Source organism: Brachypodium distachyon, chromosome 3, assembly GCF_000005505.3.
Source record: "Brachypodium distachyon strain Bd21 chromosome 3, Brachypodium_distachyon_v3.0, whole genome shotgun sequence".
Lineage (NCBI taxonomy): Eukaryota > Viridiplantae > Streptophyta > Magnoliopsida > Poales > Poaceae > Brachypodium > Brachypodium distachyon.
The window spans coordinates 39377126-39404048 of NC_016133.3; the positions used below are offsets into that span (position 1 = coordinate 39377126).

Sequence of the window (26923 nt, forward strand, 5' to 3'; positions counted from 1 at the left end):
AAGGCGAGGCAGAGAATGAAGGGCTACTGCATGTTGTACGCCGACTACTTCGTCGATGATCCATCGCACAACGATGTGGTCTTTCGGCGCCGTTTCAGGATGTCTCGGAAGCTTTTTATGAAGACCGTCGAGTACCTCAGGGAGTGCGACGATTACTTCAAATTTGAAGAGAGGCGCACAATGACATCTATGTACTGCAATGCTCGAATGTGTTCGCCAAGCTTGTTGAAGGCACTGCTCCGTCGATGAACTATGAGATCAATGGCCATGTTTACAACAAGGGATACTACCTGACAGATGGCATGTATCCAAGATGGTCAACTTTTGTGAAGACAATCTCAAACGCAACCACAGGAAGAGCAAGATCTTGGTTTGCGACGCAACAAGAAGCATGTAGGAAAGATGTCGAGCGGGCATTTGTTGTGTTGCAGGCTCGATTTGCCATTGTCCGGTACCTTGCTCTCACCTGGTTCAAAGATCAGATGTGTGAGGTCATGACTGCCTGTGTGATCATGCCCAACATGATCATTGAGAGCGAGCAGGAATGTCTGGTGTACGACACTGAACCATATGAACGAATGGATCCTCTAGCCGATGTTGATCACCATGTGCCGGCCGCCTTTACTGCTTTCCTCGCCAATGCACAACATGAACGGATGGGACACACAAGTCCTACTAGCTTTCTAAAAAAGAGGGGAAAGTAGGGAAAAGCAGCAAAACATATGATCACCATGGGACGAAGTAAGAGGCTTGTTGCCCAACCATTGATCATGAAAACGAATCTGAAGCGGGGAAAATCACACTTCGCCTGCACACAATTTTCAAGTGCGTCTTGGGGCCAAGTAATTGTTGCAACACATCTTGATCATTTAGGCGACAAAAGACTAACCAACGCTCAAGTCTATATTTTTTACGGTCATCATCCTTTTGCGAGAAGAACGTGAAGCAAAACCAGTCGATTCTTTCACACTTTTCAAAAGAGTGCTGCGTTTCCAATGTGCTCCTCTACTCCTTTCCAATCCGCTTACCGGAGTTTACGGATCCGATCCATAATAAGTGTCAGAGGAATTATATTTCTGCCCAACGGATGAGTAATTCTCTCATGGCACAATAAAACGGGATGGGTGCTGATTTGCAGCACGAGCAAGTTTTTATCATAAGAGCAAGAATAATCTTCTTGTAGACAATCTCAAAAAAGAAACGCTCGTTTCTTAGAAAAAGAACAGAATGAGCTGGATATCTCGTTTTCAATCTTTGTATACAACATATGCAGGCTGGGAATGGTACATATACATGCAGATACAAAACAAAATCATTGACTCGCACCCCCACGCAGCAGTAAAAGAAAAGAAAAACTGATAGGATTCCAGGCGAGGGTCTGCAGTTCTCTCCTAACTAATGGAAGAAATCAACAGGGAAAATTGCTAGAATCCTCTGTTGACCAATGTACTAGTATAAAAGGGCACACATTCCATTGGAAAAACAGGATTGTTCGCCACGTAAATTTACTATGGGAGATATTTTCCGTAGTTGGTTCTGCAATTGAAAGGCTAGAGCTCCATCATCAATCTGTCTTTTGGCAGATAGGTAGCAAATGATGCATTGTTGCTGTTAAATTCAGCAACTTTCAGGACTTGGAGTGATCGGCAGGCTTATCAGGCACGGAAAGTTCATCTTTGAGCATAAAGGATAGATCAGGCATCTGAGACAGTAATTTCTCTACATTCGCGTTACCAGATTCTGATTTTGGTATGGAGTAATTGTCATGACTTGACGTTGCCTGTACTGTAGACAATGCATCATCAACCATCTGCTGCATTCCATTCGTCCTGCAGATAATGGAAGCGCATAATAAGTCATAAATTGATCATAAGTCACCAATGGTATCGAGTGAGATACTAGACCTTATAAAATATGACCTGCAATATGTATTCAAAACCAATCATCGCCTACATTATTCTGGCAAATGTATGCTGACCAGAAGGGGGGTAAATGCAACAAATTACAGAAATGTTAGGAGTGCAGTACTTGCTGACTGTAAATTCAGAACAAGTTACCGATGCCGTGGCTCTTAAGTGGTTTAGAATTCCAAAATAACATAAATTTTAAAGCTATGGCTGAACTCAAACATTGAAAGTCTCAGGAAACCGCCAACCTTTAGATACATAAATATGCAGGAAGTTAAACCTCAGAAAAACAACACAGTTAATCTCACAGAAAGAAGCATGACACATCTTTTACTACGGAGTACATAGATTAGTCTAGGCATATTTCTACATATCAATGTTGCTACATAGTTAAACGCTTATCAAATTAAATTAGAAGTTAGCAATAATAGATCCATTATTACCTGAAAATTTGGTCTCTATCAGATTAGGTATTCAAGGCATTGCGGTAACATAAGCTGCCCCTGGGCTTTTCAAAGTTCATTATGCATCATTACCAGTACAAATCAGATAAGCAAAGTGCCTAAACCTTTCTAGTAAACCTATTAGTATGGATCATTGTACTATTTCATAAGATGGAAAACCAGATGAAATACTGCAGTAGATAGCTGCAGACTTGGCTTGGACTAATTTACAGTTTACACAGCAGGAATCACTAGTTGTTGGCCACCTGTGCTGAACCTCTTTACCATAAAAATTACAGGGAAAATAAATATAGAACCCAGCAGTCAACTTATGGTGCCATGTGCCTATTTTTTGCATAAAGCATCTACTTGTATTATACATTTGTCAAGTGTAATTTATACATGACCTCTAATGCATTTTTCTCTAAGAAGTAACCTCCACTTCGGATGCATAAATAAGAATTTGGGCTTATTTAGCTTGGTCCTCAAGTTAAATTACACATTATCTGAACATCTGGTTGCTGATTTAGAAGCATCATTAATAACGTAAACAGTTATTCCCAAACCATGGACAACAAAATATACATTCATCTTAAAAGTGTACACTATCACTAACCTTTCTAAGTGTTCATCAGATAGAACCGCATTTGCTCTATCTGTTTGGCTCTGCGAAAGAGCAGACAGTGCAAAGCTCCCAAATTCCAGCCCCGGTATATCAGGCCTCAATACTGAGGGCTTATCGGACAATGGAACATGTGGTGGATCTTGTAAGCCTACTTTCAGTTGAGGGGAGTTTTTGAAATCGAATGGATCATCATTTTCATTTATCTGTTCAAGGTTCTTAAATTCCTCTGTATGACTCGAGGACCACAAGTCCACAGGCTCAACTCCTGAAGGGCCTTCGAGGAACTGCCCTTCCACGGGAATTTTCATATTTCCCTGTGCTTGACCAAAACTAGCAAAATCTTGCCATCCATCGGGTGAACCATCAATTCTAGTAACACCTTTGCTGCTACTGTTAGATTCCTTGACATTGCTGGTTAGCCACAAACTCATGGTGTCAATTTCTTTAGCAGGGTAAGATGCACTCGTTTCTCTCCCAACATTAGATGAATTTTCTTGTTGGTGACCTGATGTGGTGAGATCTTGCCAGATATCAAATGCATTGTCTTCCATATTTGTTGAAACTGTATCTGTTGCCCCCTTACTGCTGGCATTTGCCCATAATTGCACAGAACCAGTTCCATCATGCTGCCCAAATGAGATATCTGCTAGTTCCCCACCTACATTAGATAAACTTTGTTGTGCTCGATCTGAACCAGAAAAACCTTGCCAATCATCCAGCGTGACATTATTCCGATTCACTAAATCAATGTTTCTTGATTCCCCAGTATTTGCTGTGAACCATGAGTCCACACCAATTTCCCTGTGACTGACATGTGAAACTTCCGTTATTTCTCCAGCTTGACTAAATGATGCAACCTGTGCTTGACCAGAGGTAGTAAAATCTTGCCAATCATCAAAAGAATCATCAGTTTGCTTAACTTCTGTAGTGTTATGTTCTTTAACATTACCAGCAGGCCATAAATCAACAGAATGAGCTTCTAAAGAATGTTCCAATGACATGCCTGTTTCTTCAAATTGATTTACCGAACCACCAAATCCTAGACCACTCGATGAGCCTTCCACCGGTTTCATCGAACCCTCTCCTCCTTGACCAGAACTAGATGCAAAAGCTTGCCAATCATCAGAGTCACCTACAACATTACTGGATGATCCCATGCAACTAACTGCCAAGGAATCCATTGTTTTTACTTCTGAGGAACCCCTCACTAAAGGGCCCTTTGTATGTTCTCCGACATTTGGTGGTATGTCCTGGTTACCACCTCCTGTAAATTCTTGCCAGTCATCAAAAGTTTCATCAATACTGACTCCAGCTTCACCCCTTCCAGGCAATTTATTGCTCTGAACTGAATTCTTGTTAAGGTAGGATCCAGTGAACTCAGCAACACTATTTTCAGTAACCACCCCACTGTTATTCCCCACAATAGCCGGGGCAGCCTTTTGGATGAAAAGGCTATCTTTATTTAATGTGCCACTTGCTGAAGCCAAATCTTCTGAATGTTCTAGGCTGGTGCTTTTCATATTTGTTTCATTTCCAGCAGCTACGGTGGTGATGGCAGTCCCAGAAGCTGGGAAATTTGAAGGCTCAGCAACTGAAGCGCTCTTGAATAGGTCCAATTGCTTGGAGTCCCCAACAACACTTTCTGAGCCAGTAGACTGAAACCCAGCATCCCAATTCGCGAATGATGTACTAGCTCCCATTTGATGTGTGCTTTCTGAACCTGTTTTTGTCCCAAAGGACTCGAAGCCTTTCGATGCAACATGCATCTCTGAGCCAGAAGATTCACGGTTTTTGCAATGCTTTTCCTGCACCACAGCATCAGTTCGAGGAAGAACAGCTGCTGCTGTGGCCTCTATTCTTTCAATAAAAAATGAGTCCAGGTTAACACCAGGCAGATTTAGCGTGGATGTAACAGATGATTGTTCTGTGCTTCTGGGACTTCCAGATATTTCCCTACTCTCAAAGTCAAGGGGGAAAGTAAGTTTTAAGTCCAGCAGATCAGATAAGACCATCCCACTCGTAGGCACCTCCTTGCTTTTATTTGAATCCACAGAGTCATCATCAAATTCTACAGCCTCCTGAATGAACAGATGCAAAAAAAAAACATCCATCAGTTACAAATAGTACCAGGGTTAGTAATCTTGAAGACTTCAATATCAAAAATAACAAAAATCGTGGGATTTCAGATATGGCTTATTAATAAAAGTTCATAGTTTTCATGTCGATTAAGTGAGCTCTCTCACATTCTCCACAATATGCTGTTGTAAAGTTTCTATGCAAACCGTTTTAATATTTAAATCGTAAGCTGAGCTATGGAACTTCTAGCATAGTCCATCTAACATAGTGTTCGTAGTCTTTCAGGAGAGCAGCCCGCAAGGAAGAAATTTCTGAGTAGGCTACTCGGAGCACACTAAATAAATTGCACAGGGTGGGTATTATGATCCAGCGTACTTGAGATTAGGTGGCTCACTTCTATCGTCATGAATTAACCAAACTGGGTTAGGATTGTTAACATAAACTAATCACATTGCTACAGCCTTGTGAAGCAGTCAGTTAGGGCATTATACGGATTATTTCATTGAAAAATGATGAAAAACAATTATTAACATAAAGAATGGTCATGTCCAAAAGGAAACTGGAAAGTAATGTTCCATAAAAAAAACTGGAAAGTAACAATAACTTTCCTGTTATACCATAACACATACTACCTCTGTCCAGGTTTATAAGGCTTGGGCTTATATCTAGGTCATCAATGTGATCAACTAGATATGTATTATACTGCCCAAAAAGTATAACATCAGATTCGTGATCAAAAGAACTTTTTGTCATATAACTTATGTTTCTTTTGTTAAATGGGTGATTTAGGAACACGCCCAGGCCTTATATACCAGGACATAGGTAGTATTACCTTTCAAATGCATTATTTACGTTGTACTTTCTTCACACAAAATTAAAAAAGATCCTAATGTTCAAAGTGCCTTCAGCAATGTGCTGATAACTGTAAAAGGTTAGGAGGAATTGTACTGCAGCTACAAAAAACAAAGTCCAAATTTACATACACATGTTGGAAAAGAATGTTCTGTTCCTGGTAGTATGGCATTTCTTCCTTCTTTTTATAACTCGCTTCATAACATTGTCTCCTAGTCCTAGCAACCTAGCAGGGTATAAATTGGGAAAACAATCCCACAAGTCTAAGCAACATTTTGTACTACTAGCACAGACCTGTTTTCAGCTCCAAATAAATAAATAAATATTGCTACCGTGTTATGCCATCGAACAGAACAAGGAACCCTAATTTCATTGGATCAGCTTTATAAGGAAGTATCCCTGACTATTCAAGCCATGCTAGTCGGATTGTTAAGCGCTGAGGCCCAAATGCCAAATCTACAGCTTTACGTTTCCCGGACTAGTAGAAACAAATGGCATTCCACTAGAATGCAACATAAAGTGCAAGAATAATACTCCGTAGATCAATTGAAATAAAACAGGTGAGAAGAAAGCTCACAGATCCATCGAGCCCGAGCGAGCCGAGCAGCCACCGGTAGGCCAAACTGCCGCGGAAGGCGATACCGTCACCCTCCTCCCGCCTGGAGAACCCGCAGTAGGCGCAGACGGCGGACTGGTCGCCTCGGAGGAGGCCACCCGCTAAGCCGCAGCGCCCGCACAGGAGCTCCGGCGAGGCGTCGCGGTCGAAGGCAGCGATGGCGTCCGCGACGGAGGGGAATGGAGGGTCAGGCACGGTGTCGAGCGAGGAGGAAGGCGCGGAGGCGGCCTCGCGAATGGAGGATTGGAGGCGGTGGATGGCGGCGGTGGGGATCTCCATCTACCGGAGGGCTTCAGAATTCTCAGATCTCTCGGGCGAAACCTCTGGTTGCGCTGGGCAGTTTGCTTTGTTGGTGCTTTCGGCCGTCGAGTTCTCCCGTCTTCCTATTGAACGTGACGAGTTGCTGATGGTACATTTGCATCATTTGTCATTGTCATCGAAGTTTTTTTTTTCGACAGCCATTTGTCGTCAAACCTACTTTGATCGTTTAATCTAGTCGTTCAATTTTGAAAATACCTTTTAATACTCCTTTCACAGAACTGTTAGACATCTTCACCAACGAAAGACATGAACCGGTACTTAATCTTCCTCTTCTCGTCCCACTTATTTCCTCTCTCTTCAATTAATTATTTAACAAAACAATTTTTTCAGTTTGAACTCACATGACATACTCTTCTCTCTACTAAACTAGCTTTTCTCATTCTTGGTCTTAGAGCCAATATTGTTACTTCTGCAACTTACCATTACTTTACTTTTTTTGCTCCACCTCAACCAAAAAGTAAGAGAGAGACTACTAGTACCTGCTAAGTACCTCTCATTGGAGATGCCCTTACACACGCATGATAACTCTATTGAAAGTGCCGCCAACGTTCTTTGACCTAGTTACTTGACCATCCTATTAAAAAAAATACCACCAAAAAGATCCACGGATCGTGGTGGCGCGCAATTGTGAAGGATTTCTTGTTCATGTATTAGATCATTTGGAGTCCTAATCAGTTTTAAGTCTCATTTAGCCATCTTTTTTTGTTTTCCCGTCACAATTGGGAAAGGCTTTAGTTTCCAACTCGGAGACTACCACCTCAAGTCAAATCGTTTGCATGACCCACTACTGGGGAACCTAAATAAGGTTTGAAATAATCAGAGAGGATGTGCTCAAGTTGCCCCAGCTAGGCAATCTCTAGCCAGCTGAAGATCCTTCTGTTTCGCTCTTTCCAACTTGAATATTTAAAAGTTAATTGAAAAAAGAGATATATGCTAGATTCCGTCTACTCTGATCCAAGGTGAAGATCGAAATCTATTGACAGCCCTACAAACAAGGGCCGAGGATAAATTTCAAAAAGAGTAAAATACATTGGAAGTCTTAATTCTTTTCTGAAGGTGCCAAGTTTGTCCCTATACTTTGAAAATGCACATTTAGATTCTAATTCTATTTTAAGTTGTTTAGCGTAGGTCTTAAGTGTGTGTCTCATGCTCTGACCGAATGACGTGGCCGTTTGGGCCCACATGTCAGGGTGACAAGCGTGACGTAATTTGCCAAATAAAACCCTGCCTCCTTCACTTTCTTTCTCTCCACTAAACCGGCGACGCTGAGGCAACGTCGAGGAGGTGGACCACAGGAGCCACTAAGGCGAGATAGCTGGCCGGTGGACGACGCGGACCACTCCGGCGGGATTGCCCCTGTGCGGTGGGAGCCCATCGACCACCACCCGCAGCACGGTAGCACGGGTGAGAAAGGAGGAGGAAGTTTTTTTCCGACAAATTATGTCCAGCTTGTCACCCAAGGTGTGGGTCCAAACGGCCACGTCACCCTGTGACCCTGTCAGAACACACATTTAGGACCTGCGGTAAACAACTTAAAATAGAATTAGTACCTAAACATGCATTTTCAAAAGCATAAGGACTAACTTGGCATATTTAGAAAAAAATTATGACATACAGTATATTTTACTCTTTCGGAAACCAGGCAGCATAAACGCCCCCTTTCGCCGGCCCACGTACGCACACATGTCCACCTGCGCGGCTCTCTCGGCTCCGACCCGGATCAGCGTCCGCCATTTCCTCCCTTGCCCAAGGACCAGAATGACGACACCACTGTTCCTCTATTTTCCGTCTCTCGCTCCACCTGATTCCTCTCGCCAATGCCCATCCGTCCCTAGCGGTTCCCCACGCACGAATACGCCATGGAGGCTTCCCTGGTAGGCAGGTTGGAGGCCGCGGTGTCCCGGCTGGAGGCTCTCGGTGCCGGGGCTCACCCGTCGGCCGTGCCGCGTGGCCTTGCGGACCATGAGGCGGCGCAGGACCCGGCGATCTTGGCGTTCGACGACCTCGTCGCCGACGCCGTCGGGAGGGTTTCCGCGGCGGCCGGCAAGATCGGGGCGGAGGTCGCCGAGGTGACCAATGTGCTGGAGAAGGCCTTCTCGGTGGGAAAGGACCTTCTCGTGAGGACCAAGCAAACTCAGGTGCGCCCTTTGTTCGTCTCAGCTTTTCCCTTGCAAATCCACATCCAAGCCGTGACAGATCAAATCAACAGTCACGAAATTGTGGATGGATTTATCATCTGATCGACATTGTTTATGTGCGCCAATTTGGTAGAAGCCAACCGCGGAGGCCATGGCAGTGTTCATGGCGCCTTTGAATGAAATAGTCATGGAGGCGAACGCGTTGGCAGAGGGGACGAGATCGAACCATGCCAACCATCTGAAAGCAGCAGCCGGTAGCCTGGCCGCTTTGGCGTGGATTGGTTACACCGGAAAAGGCTGCGGTGAGTATCAATTTCTACTTCGTTCAAAAAAAAAGTACTCCCTCCATTCTAAAATAAGTGACGTGGATTATACAAATCCACGTCAATTATTTTGGGACGGAGGAGTATCAATTTCTGACCAGTTGATCGTGCTAGGATATAGTATTAAGACAGTCAGCATACGAGAAACCATCTCTTGTGTGTACTGGTGCATCTTGAGAAAAATAGTTCAGTAGTAGGGGAAATAAATATTTTCTTGTACCTCTTCAGGTATGCTCCTTCCTATTGCTCATGTAGAAGAGAGTTGGCAGATGGCAGAGTTCTACAGCAATAAGGTATGTCGCTCTACTCCAAATTGCAATTACAAGTTTCGAAGTAAAATGTCCGTAGTGCGGTGCCAATCCCGGACTCGGGATGGAGATTTTTTTTTAATAATAATACAATAGTACTAGGGATTGAAGCTGTATATTAAACCAAGTTCAGTAAGAAGTTAATGTTTGTGCTGTCAAAAGAAAACAAGAAGACAATGTTTGTCCATTGCCCACAAATAAATTGAAGGAAAAAGCATATGTTTCATGTTGAAAGCAAAATCAAATTGAGGTAAAAAATTCAAAACAATCGGCATATTGCTTAAACTTGTTAAGTTTTGAGGAAGGAGCAAATGATTTTCTTGTATTGACTTGAGGCCCAAAGGGCTACATATACTACTCCCTCTGTTCCTAAATTTGCACTAAAACCACGACAAGTATTTAGGAATAGAGGGAGTACAAGTGAAGACATGGTCCTAAACTAAGTGTGGAATACCACAAACACCTCTAAGACACACAAACCACAATTGGGGCACTACCTCAATACTTTCGGGGTATCTACCCTTACATATTCGGTCACCACCCTCGTACACTCGGGTGCTATCCTAACATGAGAGGTGTCACCCTCACACAGTCTGGTACCACCCTCAAATACCCTTAACAGAACTAACACCACAAAAACAAAATTTACCTTCGTTCGATGATTAATTGTAGTAGACTTGATTTCTTAAGGGAAAAATATATGCTGTGTTTGAAGCATGAATGTGATTACACTCTCTGGTATTAACTAGATGCAAATAACACATCGTTAGGTGCTTGTGGAGTACAAAAATAAGGACCCTGATCACGTGGAATGGGCTAAAGCACTTAAAGAGCTTTATGTGCCCAATTTGCGCGACTATGTCAAGAGGTTTTACCCCTTGGGTCCCGTGTGGCAACCTCCTGGAAGTGGAACAACAATCAAGGCACCTTCTGCTCCTAGTCCTCCGTCTGCATCTCTTTTCAGCTCTTCAGCCACATCATCACAACCTAAACCTGGGATGTCTGCTGTCTTCGCTGAAATCAGCTCAGGGAAACCGGTCACACAAGGTCAGGTTGATTTGAATTTTAGTTTAACTTTCAGTTGATAAGATTTTCCAGCTCCCAGTTTATGTGCTAAATGGTTATGCCTTCATATTCTTGCTGTAAAGGTCTTAGGAAGGTGACAGATGATATGAAGAGTAAAAATAGAACAGATAGAACCGGTGTTGTAGCTACTGAAGGGAAACAATCTCGCAATGTATCTGCCCCTACCTCAACCAAAGGTCCTGCTCCTGCCAAATTTGAGCTCCAGATGGGTCGCAAGTAACTACAATTTTCCTACCTAATTCCTATCCATAAACATGCAAACAAAACCCCAAAGTGACCTATATGACAAAGAAATTGTCTCACAAATTTTGTTCCGTTGTCTGTCAGATGGGTGGTTGAGCACCATATTGGTAATAAGGGCTTGACTATTGAAGACTGTGATACCAAGCAATCGGTATATGTATTTGGATGCAAGGATTCTGTGCTGCAAGTCAAAGGTACTTCACACCGAAGAGCCTTTTTGTAAGAGCAAACAACATTGATTAACTCTCCTTGTGTTGCAGGGAAAGTGAACAACATAACAATGGATAAGTGCACCAAACTAGGAGTGTTATTCAAGGTACAGTTGTCAAAAATTAAACACCTTCTTTGCATATGGAGTGCTTCATTAACTCTATCAAATGTTCTATTCAGGGCGTCGTTGCAGCTTTTGAAGTTGTGAACTGTAACAGTGTAGAGGTTCAGTGTGAGGTAGAGCTCCTTGACAGCTAATAATTCTCTTCCATCAAGGTATTGGATTTGGTTCTATTGATGCACACTATTTTCCCCCTCTTCTTTGTGATGTTCTGGCAGGGTTCGGTGCCAACTATATCGATAGATAACACATCTGGGTGCCAACTTTATTTAAGCAACGAATCCTTAGAGGCATCTATAACTACCGCTAAATCAAGTGAAGTTAATGCTCTTGTTCCAGATGTGAACAGTGAAGGTGACTGGGTAAGCACTTCCCTGACTCCCTTACCTTCCGAACCTATTCTGTTTCATTTTGTTCGATCACAATAGGCTATAGAGTGAACAAAAGTTGCTTGAAATTGCTAACTGAGCATTTCAATCCCACCATAATGTCTTTTTAAGACTAGCAACACAATGACATTACATTTTACCACTTCGACTCGTACAAAAGTTGGAATGCTAGAAATACGCAGCTATGGCGGTCTTTTTAAGACTAGCAACACAATGACATTACATTTTACCACTTCGACTCGTACAAAAGTTGGAATGCTAGAAATACGCAGCTATGGCGGTTTTGTATCTCACCATTCACCACCAACACAGTGTCTGCTGCTCCTATAGAACAGATCATGTTCAAGTGAGGTCCTAGAATATCTGCTGCTCCTAACCTCTCTTATTTTCGTCTGAATATTTGCAGACCGAGCATCCCTTACCCCAGCAGTACATTCATGCTTTCAAAGAAGGGCAGTTCACAACATTACCTGTATCTCACTCTGGTGCATGACCAGCACGTTCTCTCTTTTTAGATTAGCCTTTTCAAGCTCAGATATTGAGCTTTTCTGCAATTTCTAAATAGAAATAATGACATATCCGGTGTCACATATATATGTGTGGATGTAAAATACTGCTTTGGAGCAACTTGTAATGAATGTAACGCCGCAATAGTACATCCAAACAAATACATTTTTTTTCCAGCTCACTGATATGCAAGTGCAAAAGTGCCTGCTGGCAATACAATCTCATCCTGTAAAATTTATATCTCCTTTCGTGTCATTTTTAGCATGACGAGAAGAAAAATCAAACTGGGTACTTGTATATATTTTGCACACATAACATCTATGGATCAGGATCAGGATCATCAGCAGGATCCGGCGGCCAACTTTGCTCTGAGATCCTTCCTCAAGATCTTCCCCGACGGCGCCTTGGGGATGGAGGTTGCGAAGAAGACCTTCTGCAGCCGCTTGTAGAACACCACCTGCTTCGCCACGTACTGCTTGATCTCGTCCTCGGTGATGCCGGCGCCGTCCGACGGCACGACGAACGCCACGGGGATCTCGCCACTGGCGTCATCCTTCATCCTGGAATATTCAGACAGACAGCGGTCTGTCAGAACTGACCGGTGCAGGGTACAAGCTTAGGAGGCATGGAAAATTGTTGCCGCATTAATCGAAGGTAGAACTACTACTTACGGGACGACGGCGGCGTCGGCGATGCTGGGGTGGGCGATGAGCATGGCCTCGAGCTCGGCGGGGGCCACCTGGAAGCCCTTGTACTTGATGAGCTCCTTGAGCCGGTCCACGATGAAGATCTCGTCGTCGTCGTCCACGTAGCCTACGTCGCCGGTGTGGAGCCACCCGTCCTTGTCGACGGTCTCCGCCGTGGCGTCCGGGTTGTTAAGGTACCCTGCACGTTCATACCAAGGTCGGAAAACGCGTCAGCTTCAGCCCGGTCAAGACTGCCACATTTGTTCGTCGTCCGTGCTGAAAAATCGGGTCCTCCTGATCACCTTTCATGATCTGCCTTCCCCTGATGCAAATCTCCCCTGGCTGGTTGCGGCCGAGGCACAGGCCGGTCTCCGGGTCGACGATCTTGAGCTCGGCGTTCCTCACCACCGTGCCGCAGGCGCCGGACTTCACCGGCAACGGCTCCTTGGCGAACGCCATGCACATCGACAGCACCGGACCCGCCTCCGTCATCCCATATCCCTGCTCAAACAAAACCACAAAAATCTTAATTTACGCGTAGATATTCATGACTCGGTCAAAAGTTTCGATCGACAGTCGTCGTGTAGTCACACACACGCACGGCCGGTAAGGAAAAGTTCAACGCCAAAAGCAGTAGCTAGGTACAAACCACAAACCTGTCCGAGCACGGCACGGGGGAGCTTGGCGTGGACGATGTCCTGCAGCTCCTTGCCCATGGGAGCGGCGCCGGAGATGACCATGCGCACGGACGACAAGTCATACTTTCCAACAGCGTCGCTCTTGGCCATCTCCACGACGATGGGCGGAACCAGCGGCGCGATGGTGATCCCGTGCCGCTCCACGAGCTCGAACATCCTCACCGTCTCGAACCGCTTCATGATCACCAGGGCCGCCCCCGCGCGCATCCCGCAGAGCAGGATGGAGTGGAGCGAGTAGACGTGGAACATGGGGAGCACGCAGAGCACGACGTCGTCTTCCCGGATGTGGAGGTTCGGGTTGTCCCCGTCCACTAGCTGGGACACGCTGGTGACCAGGCCCCGGTGCAAGAGCATGACGCCCTTGGGGAGCCCCGTGGTGCCGGACGAGTAAGGGAGCGCCACCACGTCGTTGGCCACGTCGATGCGGGTCTCCGGAAGTGAGGCGGCGTCCTCCGTGGCTGCCAGGTCGGCGAAGGATGTACACCCTTCGGCTCCAACGCCGGTGGCGACGATTGTGACGCCGGTGAGGTTTTGTACCTTGGAGACGAAGGCGGGCTCGGTGATGACGACCGTGGCGCCGGACGCGGATACCTGCTTGGCGATCTCGGGCGGGGTGTGGAGCGGGTTGGCGGTGGTGGTGACGGCGCCGAGGCGGGAGGCGGCGAGGAAGGCGAGCGCGAACTCGACGGAGTTGGGGAGGAGGAGCATCACGACGCTGCCGTGGCGGACGCCCAGGGAACGGTGGAAGCCGGCGGCCACGCGCAGGGAGAGTGCGTGCACGTCGCCCAGCGTCAAGGTCTCGCCCGTGGCGCCGTCGATGAGGCAGGCGCGGTCGCGGCGGGAGGCCAGGCGCTCGAAGACGTAGTCGTGCAGCGGGAGGTGGTCTGGGATCGCGATGTCCGGCAGCGTCGACCGGAAGATCACCGTCGACGTCTCGGCCTCGGCGGCCCCGTGCTCCGGCAACGAGCCCATTTTTAGTTCCGGCCTTCCGGGTGGGTAAGAAGGAGATGACTTGGCGCCGATTTCTTGTTCTGGCTTCGTTTTGTAGCTGGATTTGGTGGAGCTGTGGAATGGAATGGGAAGAACACTGAGTCCTGATGAGTGAATTAGCTCAAGGATTGGTACTTATAGTAGAGGGGCCGGGGGAAATGGTGTTTGGTGGGGATCTTGGGTCATGGAACGGTTGTGCTCTGTGAGAAGCTGACTAGAGACCGGGTCTAGCACAGGCTGGTGGGAGCGCATTTTTAAACTCCACCGGCTGAGCAACATGAACAATGCATTCCACGCTACTGTGCTGAATATTTTTTTATGGGGCAGCTGGTTAATGCGCGATTAGCTGGGTCGGAATTTTTTTTCATCCCAAACTAGAGTTGGGACTCGCAATATTTAACCTTCTGTAAATCGTACCTCACCATCCTATACTCTGTCCACCCACTCCCTGCTTCTGCTCGAGTCGTTGTTCATCCCCTCTCCTCTCGTTGATGTCATTTCCTCTCTTTTTTCTCTCCGTGCCGCTCTTCTTCCTTTCCTCTGTGAGATGTTCTCTCCTACTCCAACTTCGGCAAACTTCTGCTACAAAGCGTGGTTGCCATCACCGGTTGTTGGCAGTGTATTCTACTACTTGACACCTACCGTGACATTTGCTGACAATGGTGCCAGGATTCCACAGGGATTGGCCATGCAAAGGGGATGAGAAAGAGGGAGTAGAATGGTTCGCCTCAATGACAGACATATCCTCAAACTTGGAGATCAGTCATTGTTCCTTGGTGGGATAAACATATGGCCACATCATTAGCCACTCCACCTGTGGTTGGTTTCAGTTTTTCTTCTTCTTATTGTTACGAACGCGACAAGCAAGAACGAAAAACGAAAAAAAAATCACAGCACAAGGACACATGGATTCAATGTGGAAAACCCTCCAAACAACGAGGGGAAAAACCACGGGCGCCAGTCAGCGAAACTTCACTACATGGAAGTGTTTACAACGCCTGGGAGATTTCACGAACTCAACTCGTGCGAACTCAGCCCAAAACGGCGGCATACAAGGGGTATTTATAGCAGGAGCATTAGTACAAGTCAGATCCGTAACGGTCACACCGGAAGTTCCGGTTGGAGGCCGGAAGTTTCGCATATTCTTTAATATCCGGAAGTTCCGCAGCAAGTTCCGCAATTTCCCGAAAAGTAACAGAGAGCATCCGGAGGTTCGACCGGAAGTTGGGCCGGAACTCCCGGCCCCTGGGAATTTGGAACACAAACCAACAAACTCCACCTTGAGACAAATTCCTCCTTATAGCAAATTCCTCCTTGTAGCATCAACAACTCCTGAAACAAACAAAGAAAACATTTTTGGTGCTAACAGCCACTAGGGGCTAAACAGTTATAACAACTAAGCTTGAGCATAGCTCAAACTTATCAATAGGAACAGTCTTTATCATTATATCAGCAGGATTATCATGAGTGCTGATCTTGCATACCTTCAATTTACCTTGTGCAACAACGTCACGAACAAAATGATACTTGACATCAATGTGCTTGGTTCTCTCATGTAGCATCTGATCCTTAGTAAGGTAAATGGCACTTTGACTGACACAAAACAGGTTAATGCAAGAAACATCTTGACAAAGCTCAGCATATAAACTCTTCAACCAAACAGATTCTTTGCAAGCTTCAGCAATAGTCATATATTCTGCTTCGGTTGTAGATGAGCAACAACTGGTTGCAGTGTTGTCTTCCAACTCACAGCACATCTACCTATCGTGAACACATAACCTGTGAGGGATCTCCTCTTATCCAAGTCAGTAGCAAAATCTGAATCCACATAACTAGCAAGTCCCTTATCAGTCTTGCCAAACTTCAAGCAAGTATTGGATGTGCCACGGAGGTACCTGAAAATCCACTGAACAGCTTTTCAATGTTTTTTTACCGGGATTAGCCATGTAACGACTGACCAAACTCATAGCATATGATAAATCAGAACGTGAACAAACCATGGCATACATCAAGGAACTAACAGCACTAAAATAGGAAACTCGTGATATATACTCAATATCTTCATCAGAAGTAGACATTGCAACGCTGACAACTTGAAATGAGAAGCAATAGCAGTACTGACACACTTTGCATAATGCATATTAAAACGGTGAAGTACTTTCTCAATGTAACTTTGCTGACTAAGAAATAGCAATCTAGATTTTCTGTCCCTTTTAATTTTCATACCTAGGATTTTCTTAGCAGCACCAAGATCTTTCATCTCAAATTCACTACTTAGTTGTGCTTTCAAAGTATTGATTACTTTCATGCTCTTGGTAGCAATTAACATATCATCAACATATAACAAGTATATAGGTGATTCATCAACAAATTTAATGTAGACACAACTGTCATACTGAGATCTACTAAAGCCACGTGAGATCATAAATGAATCAAACCTTTTATACCATTGTCTAGGAGATTGCTTCAAACCATAAAAGGACTTCTTGAACTTACACACAAACTTCTCTTTACCAGGAACTATGAACCCTTCAGGTTGGTCCATGTATATTTCCTCCTCAAGCTCTCCATGCAAAAATGCAGTTTTCACATGTAACTGCTCAAGCTCAAGATCATGCATAGCAACAATACCAAAGAAAGTACGGATGGAATTATGCTTTATCACTGGAGAGAACACATCATTGTAATCAATACCTGGTATTTGACTAAAACTTTTTGCCACTAACCTTGCCTTAAACCTCATAGGCTCATTAGGAGACAAACCCTCATTTCTCTTGAAAATCCACTTGCAGCGAACGGCCTTTTTTTGTTTAGGCAAGGGCACAACATCCCATGTGCCATTCTTCTCAAGAGATTGCATCTCCTCTTGCATGACAGACAACCACTTTACACGGTCGCCGGAAACAACAGCTTCATTATATGTGGCCGGTTCATTATCATGCTCCACCTGTTCTGCACAACTCAAAGCATAATAACCAAGATCACACTCTTCAATTAAACGTGGGCGATGAACTTTATTTCTCTTTGGACGGTCAGCTGCAATAGACCGTGTGGGTTGCTGCAAAATAGGTGGTGAGGGTGGAACAATATCATCATTATTATCATCATTGTTCCCATCATCATTACCATGATCAACCTGAACATCATCGTTGTCAACAATTTCATCAACGTGCTCCACCTGCACTTTAAATCTCTCCTCTTCAATGCGAGAGGCATCAGTGGGCAAAGTATCATGATACATAACTTTTTCATTAAAGACAACATTCCTGCTCAGCAAAATCTTTTTAGTTTCAAGATTTCACAACCTGAAAGCTTTAACTCCAGAACCATAGCCAAGAAAAATGCACTTAACAGCTCTAAGTTCTAACTTTCCATTATCAACGTGAGCATAAGCGGTGCAACCGAAAACTCTCAACCGTGAATAATCAGCAGGTTTACCAGACCATACCTCAATGGGAGTTTTCTTGTCAAGTGGAATAGAAGGTGACCTATTTATGAGGTAGCATGCGGTGGAAGCTGCCTCAACCCAAAAACGCCTGCCCAAATCTGCATTGGACAGCACGCAACGGGCCCTCGAGATGATGGTTCTATTCATGCGTTCAGCCATGCCATTTTGCTGTGGAGTACGGGCAACCGTGTAGTGCCTAACCACACCATCATTGCTGCGATACTCCTCAAACTCATCAGAAATAAATTCACCACCATTATCAGTACGCAAAATTTTCACCTTCCTTTCAGTTTGCTTTTCTACCATAACTTTCCACTTCTTGAATGCACCAAAAACATCAGATTTATGTTTCAGAAAATAAGGCCAAACTTTCTTGAGTAATCATCAATAATGGTAAGCATGTAATTAGCACCACCAATAGAAGTCTTACGGGAGGGTCCCCAAACATCAGCATGCACATAATCTAATATGTCTTTGGTGGTATGAACAGAAGAAATGAACTTAACCCTTTTGTGCTTACCATAAACGCAGTGCTCACAAAACTCAATCTTACTCAAGTTGCATCCATTGATCAGCTCTCTCTTTACCAACTCTGCCATCCCATGTTCACTCATATGTCGTTTTTGCACAATCATTAGAATCATTAGGTGTAACGGCAGCAGCAAAACCAGGCAAAGTGCTACCTCTAAGAACATATAATTTGGCAGAATTCATATCACTTATCATGTGAATGAGAAAACCCCTAGATACCTTTAGAAGTCTACGCCCACCGGCGTACTTGTCCTCGTCACAGTCCATGGTACTTAGCGAGATCAAATTTCTTGCCATTCTTGGTATGTGCTTCACCTTTTTCAACGTGCGTGTCATGCCATCATGGGTCTTGATCTGAACGGAATCAACACCAACAATATGACAAGGATTGTCATTGCCCACACGCACAAAATCTCCAGTCTGCACAGACTCATAAGAACTGAACCAATCCTTTTTACAACAAATATGAAAGGAACATGCTGTATCAAGAATCCATTCATCATCAGGGGAAGCACAAGCAGCAAGAACAACGAGGCATTCATCCTCAGACCTGTCGGTAGAAGCGACAGCGACCTTACCATTACCATCGGACTTGTCTTTCGGTTTGTAGGTACCGTTCCTTTTCTCCTTTTTTCGCAATTTGTAACAAACCTCAATAACATGATTATTTTTCTTACAATATCTGCAGAACTTATCTTTTCCTCGGAACTTTGAACGAGCTTTTCCGTCCCGGCTCTTATCTCGGTTGCCATAGTTGTTGTTCCTCTGCTCGGTCCTGCCACGAACCTGCAGAATTTCTGCCTTTGACGACGACCCATCGGTGTGCACCATGGAATTCATCTTTTCTTTCTGTCTAAGTGCTTCTGAAACCTCATTAAGGGTTAGAGAGTCATGGCTATAAAGAATTGAATCGCAAAAATTTGTATAGGAACTAGGCAACGAGCATAAGAGTAAGATGGCTAAATCCTCATCATCATACTTAATCTCCAAAGCTTGCAAGTCAGAAACTATCTCTCTAAAAACAGTTATATGAGATATTACCGATTCACCTTCTTGTAGCTTATGGGTAAACAACTTCATCTTTACATGCATCTTACTGGTTAGATCTTTAGACATGCAGATTGATTCCAGTTTCAGCCACAGGGCTGCTGCGGATTTCTCCTCCAACACTTCTTGCAAAATATTATTGGATAGATGAAGTTGAATCAGTGACAAAGCCTTACGATCTTTGCTTTTCTCTTCGGCAGTCCACTCCTTTTCATCCTTCTTGCCGAAGGAATCAAGCGCTTCATCTAGATCTGAAGTTTGGGGAAGAATCGTCCGCATCTTCACTTGCCACAACGAGAATCGTGTGGTGTAGTCCAGCTGCGGCAGATCAAACTTTAAGGTAGACATGTCGCAAACCTAGGCGGAACCTGAGGCTCTGATACCTCTTGTTATGAACGCGACAAGCAAGAACGAAGAACGAACAAGAAATCATAGCACAAGTACACATGGATTAAACGTGAAAAACCCTCTCAAACAACGAGAGGGGAAAAAACGCGGGCGCCAGTCAACGAAACTTCACTATATGGGAGTGTTTACAACGCCTGAGAGATTTCACGAACTCAACTCGTGCAAACTCAGCCCAAAACGGCGGCATACAAGGAGTATTTATAGCAGAAACATTAGAATAAGTCAGATCTGAAACGGTCACACCGAAAGTTCCGGTTGGAGGCTGAAAGTTCCGCATATTTCTTGAATATACGAAAGTTCCACAGCAAGTTCCGCAATTTTCCGAAAAATAACAGAAAACATCCGGAGGTTCGGCCGGAAGTTGGGCCGGAACTTCTGACCCCTGGAAATTTGGAACACAAACCAACACTTATGCACACGCTGCATGCTACACATCGATGATACATTTGGGATACAAGATACATACTGTTCTTATCGACGATGAGCTGATACCACGAAGGTTTTCTGCTTGCTCGTTGAGTCGTTGCCTCGTTGGTGATCACAAGTCACAAATGGTCGTATCAAGTGCACAAGCTGACAAGCTGTGCCAAATTCACCTTATGTGCGGCTGAGTGGTGGGCCTGAGACACAATGCCAGAGAAGGTTGGTGAACATATGTTTGACTAATACACCTCCCTGATCAGCCACGCCAGCCCCACCAACCGTGTGTGCGTGGGAAGCATCCGTCCACAGGCGCTCGGGTGGTCTCCGGACTATGGATCGATTTCGGTGGGGACTCCGGGACTCGGCGTGCCGCGACGGACCTAATCCGGTGACGTCAACGCTTGGACTCTGCTACCCTGCGCGGCTGCGCCGTTGTTGGGTGGGGCACGCTCGTAGCGGTCGGATCAGGGACCCTGCCAATCGTGTCCGTTGGGAGGGGCGCACGAGTCAAACTCGTGGCTTCGACTTTCCAATGGCTACCAACCCACTTCTGTGTCTCTTTGATAAACTACTCCGTACACTATACCCATTGCTATCTGGCATGCAGAAAACACTGGGGGCGTAGGAGGAAGTGACGAACCATTGTCGCTGTCAGTCGCATCTTACAAGTTAACGGTCGATGGCAGTAGTACCAAATTTTATGTAAAGAATCCATCCGTCCCGAAATAACTGAATCCACTTGTCACATACAATGCATATTAACGATTGATTTTGTCAAAACATTTTTCTAACAAATAAAAAAGGGCAACAGAAACAGAAACGAGGTCACTTTATTTTGTAACGATAAATTTTCTACTCCATATTTTGTTTTTTGAGAAACCATATTCTAGGACCTGTCACTTTTTTTTAGAGGAAGGACCTGTCACATATAACCGGGCTGAAATTCGATTCACATGTGGACTAAGAAATAAAATGGTTCGGCCCTTGAGCGATGCGGACCAGAGTGAAATAGTTCCATGGGCCAATACCGACCAGAGTACAGATGTGGTTTTTACATGGGCCACTTTTCAGATTACGCACGCATCAAGAATTGAAACGTGGTCCCTAAAAAAACGAATTGAAACATGGTAGTGGAACTTCTCTCATGTGTGCGTACCCCCTAAAAAACAAATGTGTGCATACAAAGAACATGGGTGGTTGACGGCTTGACGCGGCCTTTGTCGTGCCCTTTTTCACCTTCCTAAATTTCTGACTGTAAAATTTCTTAGGTACGGAGTACTCCGTACGTCCTTTGCTTGGGAACACGTTACACGTGCTGCTGTTTTTTCATTTGTTTCCCCTAAAATGGGCTAGCCAGGAGTAGTAGCTTAACGCTGCTAGCTAATCTCAGTTTTTTTCAGCCGCCTATATTTAATTTGTAAATACATTAAGATCAGACGATCGAGATACAAAGTACAATCAGATTGAGCTGGTTTCACGAAAGAAATTAAAAACGTGCGAAAAAAATCAAACTATTTGTATTGAGAAAAATTGACCAGACTAATCGACGCTCAATGCCTAGACTTGCACGGGGCCGGACCGGGGTAGCTTTCTGCCCGTGGCAACCCGACGGGGGCAAATCGGCATGCCCGACGAACACGGAAAAAATGGCTTGATCCATCCATTGATCAGCAGGTTGATCGCGTCACACCGCCGGAAATTCCACGAGGCACGAGCGCCGGTGGATCCGCCCGACCCCTAGCCGCGGGTGCATTTGCCATGCCAAACAATGATATTTCCTCCGTCCAACAAAAAATGTCTCAAGTTTGTCAAAATTTGAATGCATCTATACACTAAGTTATGTCTACATACATCCAAATTTGGTCAAACTTGAGACATTTTTTGTTGGACGGAGGGAGTATCAAAAATGTTTACAATTGTTAGGTTCAAAAATATGATTTTTTATTTTTGAAAAAAAAACATGTTTTGGGCCATCAGTGACGGGTTCTATAGTTACTTCCGCCACTAATATTTATATGGGTCAGCCCAACTTATTTGAGGCCCAGAACTAACACCCCACCCTGCCTCTCTCTCACTCTCCCTCACTCCCTGCTACCGCCACCTCCCTCCTGCCTGATCCCATCTCCTCTATCCCTCCTGATTTCTGCCTCCTCCCTCCCTCCCGATCCCATCTCCTCTATCTCCTTTCTCTTCCCAGTTCACACGCATCCATCTCTCCTTCTTCTTTCTTCTCCCTCCTCCCTCTCTTCTCTTTTCTGTGTGTGCCTCCATCCCGAGGGATAGGGCACCGCCTCGGGTCCCGGCCGCCGCCGCCGCGCAGGAAGGCGCGGGTGCAACCCCCGGTCTCGGCGGCCGCCGCCGCGAAGGAGGGCGCGAGCGCACCCTATGGTGCCGCGCGCCCCTGCCATCTCTGCCGGATCTGGCCGACGCTGACGAGGGGCTACCCCGGCATACCCAAAGTAGAGGGTTTTCAACTAAGGAGAGCACGGGTGTGTGTTGGCGACTCCGTCGGTTAATAAGGACACAGGAAGGTAATACCCCTACGTCCTACTTGTCTGATCTGTATTGATGGAGAGATTACAAGGTTACCATGGAGGCGTGTATGGGAGATGAGATCTGTCTGTCTGGCTCTCTCCTCCCCGGCTCCCCCTCCTAGTCCTTTATATAGGAGGCTAGGTCTCGGGTATAGAGTCCGGGTCGCTTGCAATTAGAGATAAAACCCTGATTTGATTTCCTTATTTGTTATTTGTCTTCAGCCGCAAGCCAAGGTAGTTGGGCTTCCGAGTGGACCCCCTGTTGGGCCGTAGCAGGTATACCAAAGGTCAGGACCCGATGAGTCATTTCCTCGTTAGTTAGCCCTCGAGTGCCTGGTCGAGTCATAGACTCGAGTAGGAACTCAAGAAACAGAAGCTGCGGACTTGGCAATGTGTCGAGCTGAAACCAGTTTGCTTGACTCGGAAGTGCGTCGAGCTATGTCCCAGAGACACAGGATAATTTCGACGGAATTCAGAAAAGCTTTGTGGGATGGTTGCGTAACACGCCTGGAATACTCGACTAGTCGAGTCCAGTTAATTGCACTGGGACAAAAGCTTTGTTAGCATACATTAGCACTCGAGTCCCAGGCTCGAGCCTGGATAACTGGCGGTATTCGAGTCAAATCTGCCGGGGGTTTTACAGATGCGAAATCCAGTACTGTGGGGTGATCAACCGACGCGTCCGTCGGGATCTTCATCATGCTGCGGGCATGGATAAACTGGAATTGCCAGACGGTGCTAATTTCCAGGCCCAGTGGTAGCCACCGGGTCTTATCTTCACGTTATGGACGTGGCTTCGGGTGTGTTTCGCAGTCTGTGCGACCTGGGAAAACTGTAAAATACCCACTGTCGGGTGTAGTTCTGAACTTATACTGGCAAGTGAGGCTTAACAAGGAGCGGACTCGACTTGGGCTCTGCCGACTATTGGCGCAGATAATCTCGGTCGACTTTGTTGAGGACCCGAAGGACGGTGAAGCCGGCGAACCTGAAGGGCGGCGGGGTCGACGGACCCGGAGAGTGATGCTGCCGAAGTACCGGGTGCGCGGCCAGCGCTCCCGGTGGGAGTAGCCCCCGAGTGTCTAGCCGAGTCATAGACTCGGGTAGAGACTCTAAGTCACGGGCCACATATCGTGTAGTCGTAGTTGGCGTGTCGGCGGAGTCGCGTCGGATGTAGCCGCGCACCAGATTTCGTCGATGAGCGGCGAGTCGACGAATCGGCGAGTCGGACAAGCGCGATGAGCACTCCCGGTGGCAGTAGCCCCTGAGGCTATGTTCGACTGGTGGTACTCGAGCATAGGCTCAAATCTTCGTGGCCTTCGTGCCTGGCTTGATGTAAGCTGCAGTAATTACAAAACAGTTTAAAGTATGCATTCCTGGTAGAATGTCTCATTAGCTTATATTTATTATCTTAACAACTATTTTGTTATTTGATCGAACTCGACGTGCTATCTCGTACGCAGGCCCTTTCGTTAGCCTGACGCCCGACGTCTCTGTCCCATGCCAACCTGTCAGTTGGGCTGTAACTGGGTTGGAGTTCATGGGTTCGACTTCGTAAGCAGAATCAGCTACTCAGGCGGCATGTTTGGTAGCACGTGGAGTCAAAGGTGTTTCGACTACGAGGACTCGAAAGTGCATCAAGTCGTCGTAACCAAAGAGGGTCGCTGTAATTTCAGCTGTTTGACCAGAGCATGTCATGTTCAGAATTAACAAATAAATAACAATACTTATCTGCAGGGTGTAGCGGTAGCAGTGTAACTTTGCGTGGCACGGTCCCGAGTGTTGGGTGCGACTGAAGTCGTTTCGCTTGCGGAATCAGGTTGGACGCTTGCAGGTTCCTGAACTTTGCTTCGATCTGGGACATGCAGATTGATCGATGTTCTGGCTAGGCACCGGCTTGATTAGTACTTCACTTGTGGTGTTGTGCTACTTCGTTGTTGTGGTGAACGCACAATGATACGGGCCGCCTGGCTAATGTGCCTGGACGTGGCCGCGTGATGTGCTCTGTGTATCGGTTTGCTAGGAGATTGCTTTCCCCTTTTCTTTTTCTCCAGTGCCTTTCTTTTCTTTCTCTTCGCGTTCCGTGACTGATTGATCTGACGAGATTCCCGGAAACGGCTTTTCCCTTGTTTTGCTTCTGGATGGATTGATCTGACGATGGCTGCGTTAGCGGGTGCAGCGTGTAGATGATGATGATGCAGCAATACGGCGTCGTGGTCGATGTGGCCGCCGCGTGCGGCTGGAAGTTGCGGCGTTGAGGTCGAAGTAGACGCGCGTGGTAGATGCCGTGACGAACGTCATCGGATCCATCTTGTTGTTGATGATATCGCTCGTCGCCAGATCCGGCGGCCAAGATGCCGCTGCACACCGCTGGGACGTCAACGTAACGTGGGTTGAGGGTTGTCCGATCTTTCGATGAGATTAGTAACTTTCGATTTTGGTTTGATTTTGGTAGGAAATGACGTTGACGATCCGACTACGGTCTAAGAGTAAGCGTCTTAGCAATCGATACACCAACTTTAGACAATTATTGATCATGCGGGGGCACGATCAACCTGACCACGAAGGTTTTTGTTCCTGCAAACAATCGAAAAACAAGCAAGAACATGATAAATAGCAGATGCAATCTGAAATTGCGAGTATACTATATCAAACCAATGTCTCAACGAGACGATAAATTGGGATTATGGAAGCAGTAAAGCAGGTGGTCTAACCGACACACGCGATTACACGAAGTTCTAGCGATGGCGAACTTTTAACTAAACAAAACACAAGTCTTCATAGGGGGGCTAGTGGGGTATATAAAGGAGGAGAAAGAGCGATTTTCGTCCACCTTGAGCAAGGAGGCCGAAATCCAAAACTATCTCTAACTTTCCTAACAAACTATAACTCATTTGGAAACTGAAAAACAGATCTGTCTGCTTTCTTTGTTTGCCACGGTCAGCACGCATCGAATCTCCTTGTGGGGTCAGATGCGTTGGAAAGGTCTTGTAATTACCTTTCCAACAAGTACTTGTATGCTTGATTTGGACTCCGGATGCGGACTGGGTGATTAAAACAAATTCGGGTCTTCTGACAGCTCGGACCCGAATCGGATTCAACTTTAGTTCGTGATATCTTTCTCTAGCAAGCTCCGAATCATGTGCGGTTTGATTTGTTGGAAAGTAGACTTGATAGGCTCCACATTGAATCTCCCTTTGCAGGATATCACACTTCATCTTCATTTTGGACTTATAGAGTTCAATAAGATGACTATGACACAAGATAGTAGCTCCGCCTCTTCATACATGACATTGAAAACAATTATTATTTGACTTCACCTGACTGTGAATGTTGTCGAATAATCTATGATTGAGGGGACTCATTGTATCCATGGTCAGCATGTCCGTATCATCCTTGCTCTCTGCTCTCCCTTGCCCCTCTGTTCTCTCCCTCCCCCCCCCTCTCTCTCTCTCTCTCTCTCTCTCTCTCTCTCTGGAGAGGAGGAGCTCGTCGTCGGTGAACTCGCGGTTTAAGGTATGTCTCTCTCCCTCGCTCCCTTCTCTCGATCTCTCCCTCCCTCTCTCTCTCTCTCTCTGCAGTCGACGAGGGTGCCGCAGCCGAGGAGACGAAGCCCGTGGGTTCCCGTTGCCGCCGTGGAGATGAGTCGCCAACGCCTCGGGTTCCAGTGATTTGTTGATTTAGATTGTACGCAGCCGGATTTTTTTTGCTTCACTAGATTAATTTGTTTGATTTGTTGCCGATGTGGCCTGCTTTTTTATTTTGGCAAAACTACTATCAGTGTAGGTTCCTCATCTGTTGCCCGCCACTGATGTGGTAGACATCAGTGACGGATCACTGCCCGCCACTGATGTTAAACGCATCACTGGCAAAAAGTTAGTGGCGGCCGGCCGGCCCGTTACTAATATACTTTTTTGACCGTTACTGATAACTTTTTATGTAGTAGTGCCCCGCCCACCTACTAAAATCTGCCCCAAAGCTTCGAAGTGGAAACCG

General features: G+C 45.8%; 3 protein-coding genes across 4 annotated transcripts; 1 reads left to right on the forward strand and 2 right to left on the reverse strand.

The window, feature by feature from the left end:
• Positions 1-1189: 1189 nt before the first annotated feature.
• On the reverse strand, positions 1190-6900 carry LOC100842877. The gene is made up of 3 exons (XM_003574521.4): positions 6481-6900; positions 2967-5053; positions 1190-1829 (listed from the first exon to the last, which is right to left on the reverse strand). Exons 1-3 carry the CDS (start codon positions 6796-6798, stop codon positions 1628-1630), a joined length of 2607 nt encoding a protein of 868 aa, XP_003574569.1. The 5' UTR covers positions 6799-6900; the 3' UTR covers positions 1190-1627.
• A 1649-nt stretch (positions 6901-8549) lies between these two features.
• Positions 8550-12346, forward strand: LOC104583718 (cyclase-associated protein 1). Of its 2 annotated transcripts, none has more exons than XM_010236884.3 (10): positions 8550-8978; positions 9112-9280; positions 9530-9594; positions 10380-10656; positions 10758-10911; positions 11023-11132; positions 11199-11254; positions 11329-11385; positions 11488-11631; positions 12065-12346. In XM_010236884.3, exons 1-10 carry the CDS (start codon positions 8700-8702, stop codon positions 12149-12151), a joined length of 1398 nt encoding a protein of 465 aa, XP_010235186.1. In that variant the 5' UTR covers positions 8550-8699; the 3' UTR covers positions 12152-12346. The 2 variants fall into 2 exon arrangements, with proteins under 2 accessions (XP_010235186.1, XP_014757099.1); XM_014901613.2 differs by having other exon boundaries at positions 9115-9280.
• On the reverse strand, positions 12276-14740 carry LOC100845913 (probable 4-coumarate--CoA ligase 5). Its single transcript, XM_010236885.3, has 4 exons — positions 13508-14740; positions 13154-13352; positions 12837-13050; positions 12276-12725 (listed from the first exon to the last, which is right to left on the reverse strand). The coding sequence occupies exons 1-4, from the start codon at positions 14519-14521 to the stop codon at positions 12506-12508; spliced, it is 1647 nt and encodes a 548-aa protein (XP_010235187.1). The 5' UTR covers positions 14522-14740; the 3' UTR covers positions 12276-12505.
• Between the last annotated feature and the right edge of the window lie 12183 nt (positions 14741-26923).

Bases quoted from the DNA above. Each gene is read 5' to 3' on its own strand.
- LOC100842877 (XM_003574521.4), bottom strand. From the start codon at position 6,798: ATGGAGATCCCCACCGCCGCCATCCACCGCCTCCAATCCTCCATTCGC. The intron at 5,054-6,480 runs GTGAGCTTTCTT...CTGTTCATTCAG, and splicing joins CGCTCGGGCTCGATGGATCT to GAGGCTGTAGAATTTGATGA. The intron at 1,830-2,966 runs GTTAGTGATAGT...CATTATCTGCAG, and splicing joins TCTGATGAACACTTAGAAAG to GACGAATGGAATGCAGCAGA.
- LOC100845913 (XM_010236885.3), bottom strand. From the start codon at position 14,521: ATGGGCTCGTTGCCGGAGCACGGGGCCGCCGAGGCCGAGACGTCGACG. The intron at 13,353-13,507 runs GTTTGTGGTTTG...TTGTTTGAGCAG, and splicing joins CCCGTGCCGTGCTCGGACAG to GGATATGGGATGACGGAGGC. The intron at 13,051-13,153 runs GTGATCAGGAGG...ATGAACGTGCAG, and splicing joins GGGAAGGCAGATCATGAAAG to GGTACCTTAACAACCCGGAC.
- LOC104583718 (XM_010236884.3), top strand. From the start codon at position 8,700: ATGGAGGCTTCCCTGGTAGGCAGGTTGGAGGCCGCGGTGTCCCGGCTG. The intron at 9,595-10,379 runs GTATGTCGCTCT...ACACATCGTTAG, and splicing joins CAGAGTTCTACAGCAATAAG to GTGCTTGTGGAGTACAAAAA. The intron at 11,632-12,064 runs GTAAGCACTTCC...GAATATTTGCAG, and splicing joins TGAACAGTGAAGGTGACTGG to ACCGAGCATCCCTTACCCCA.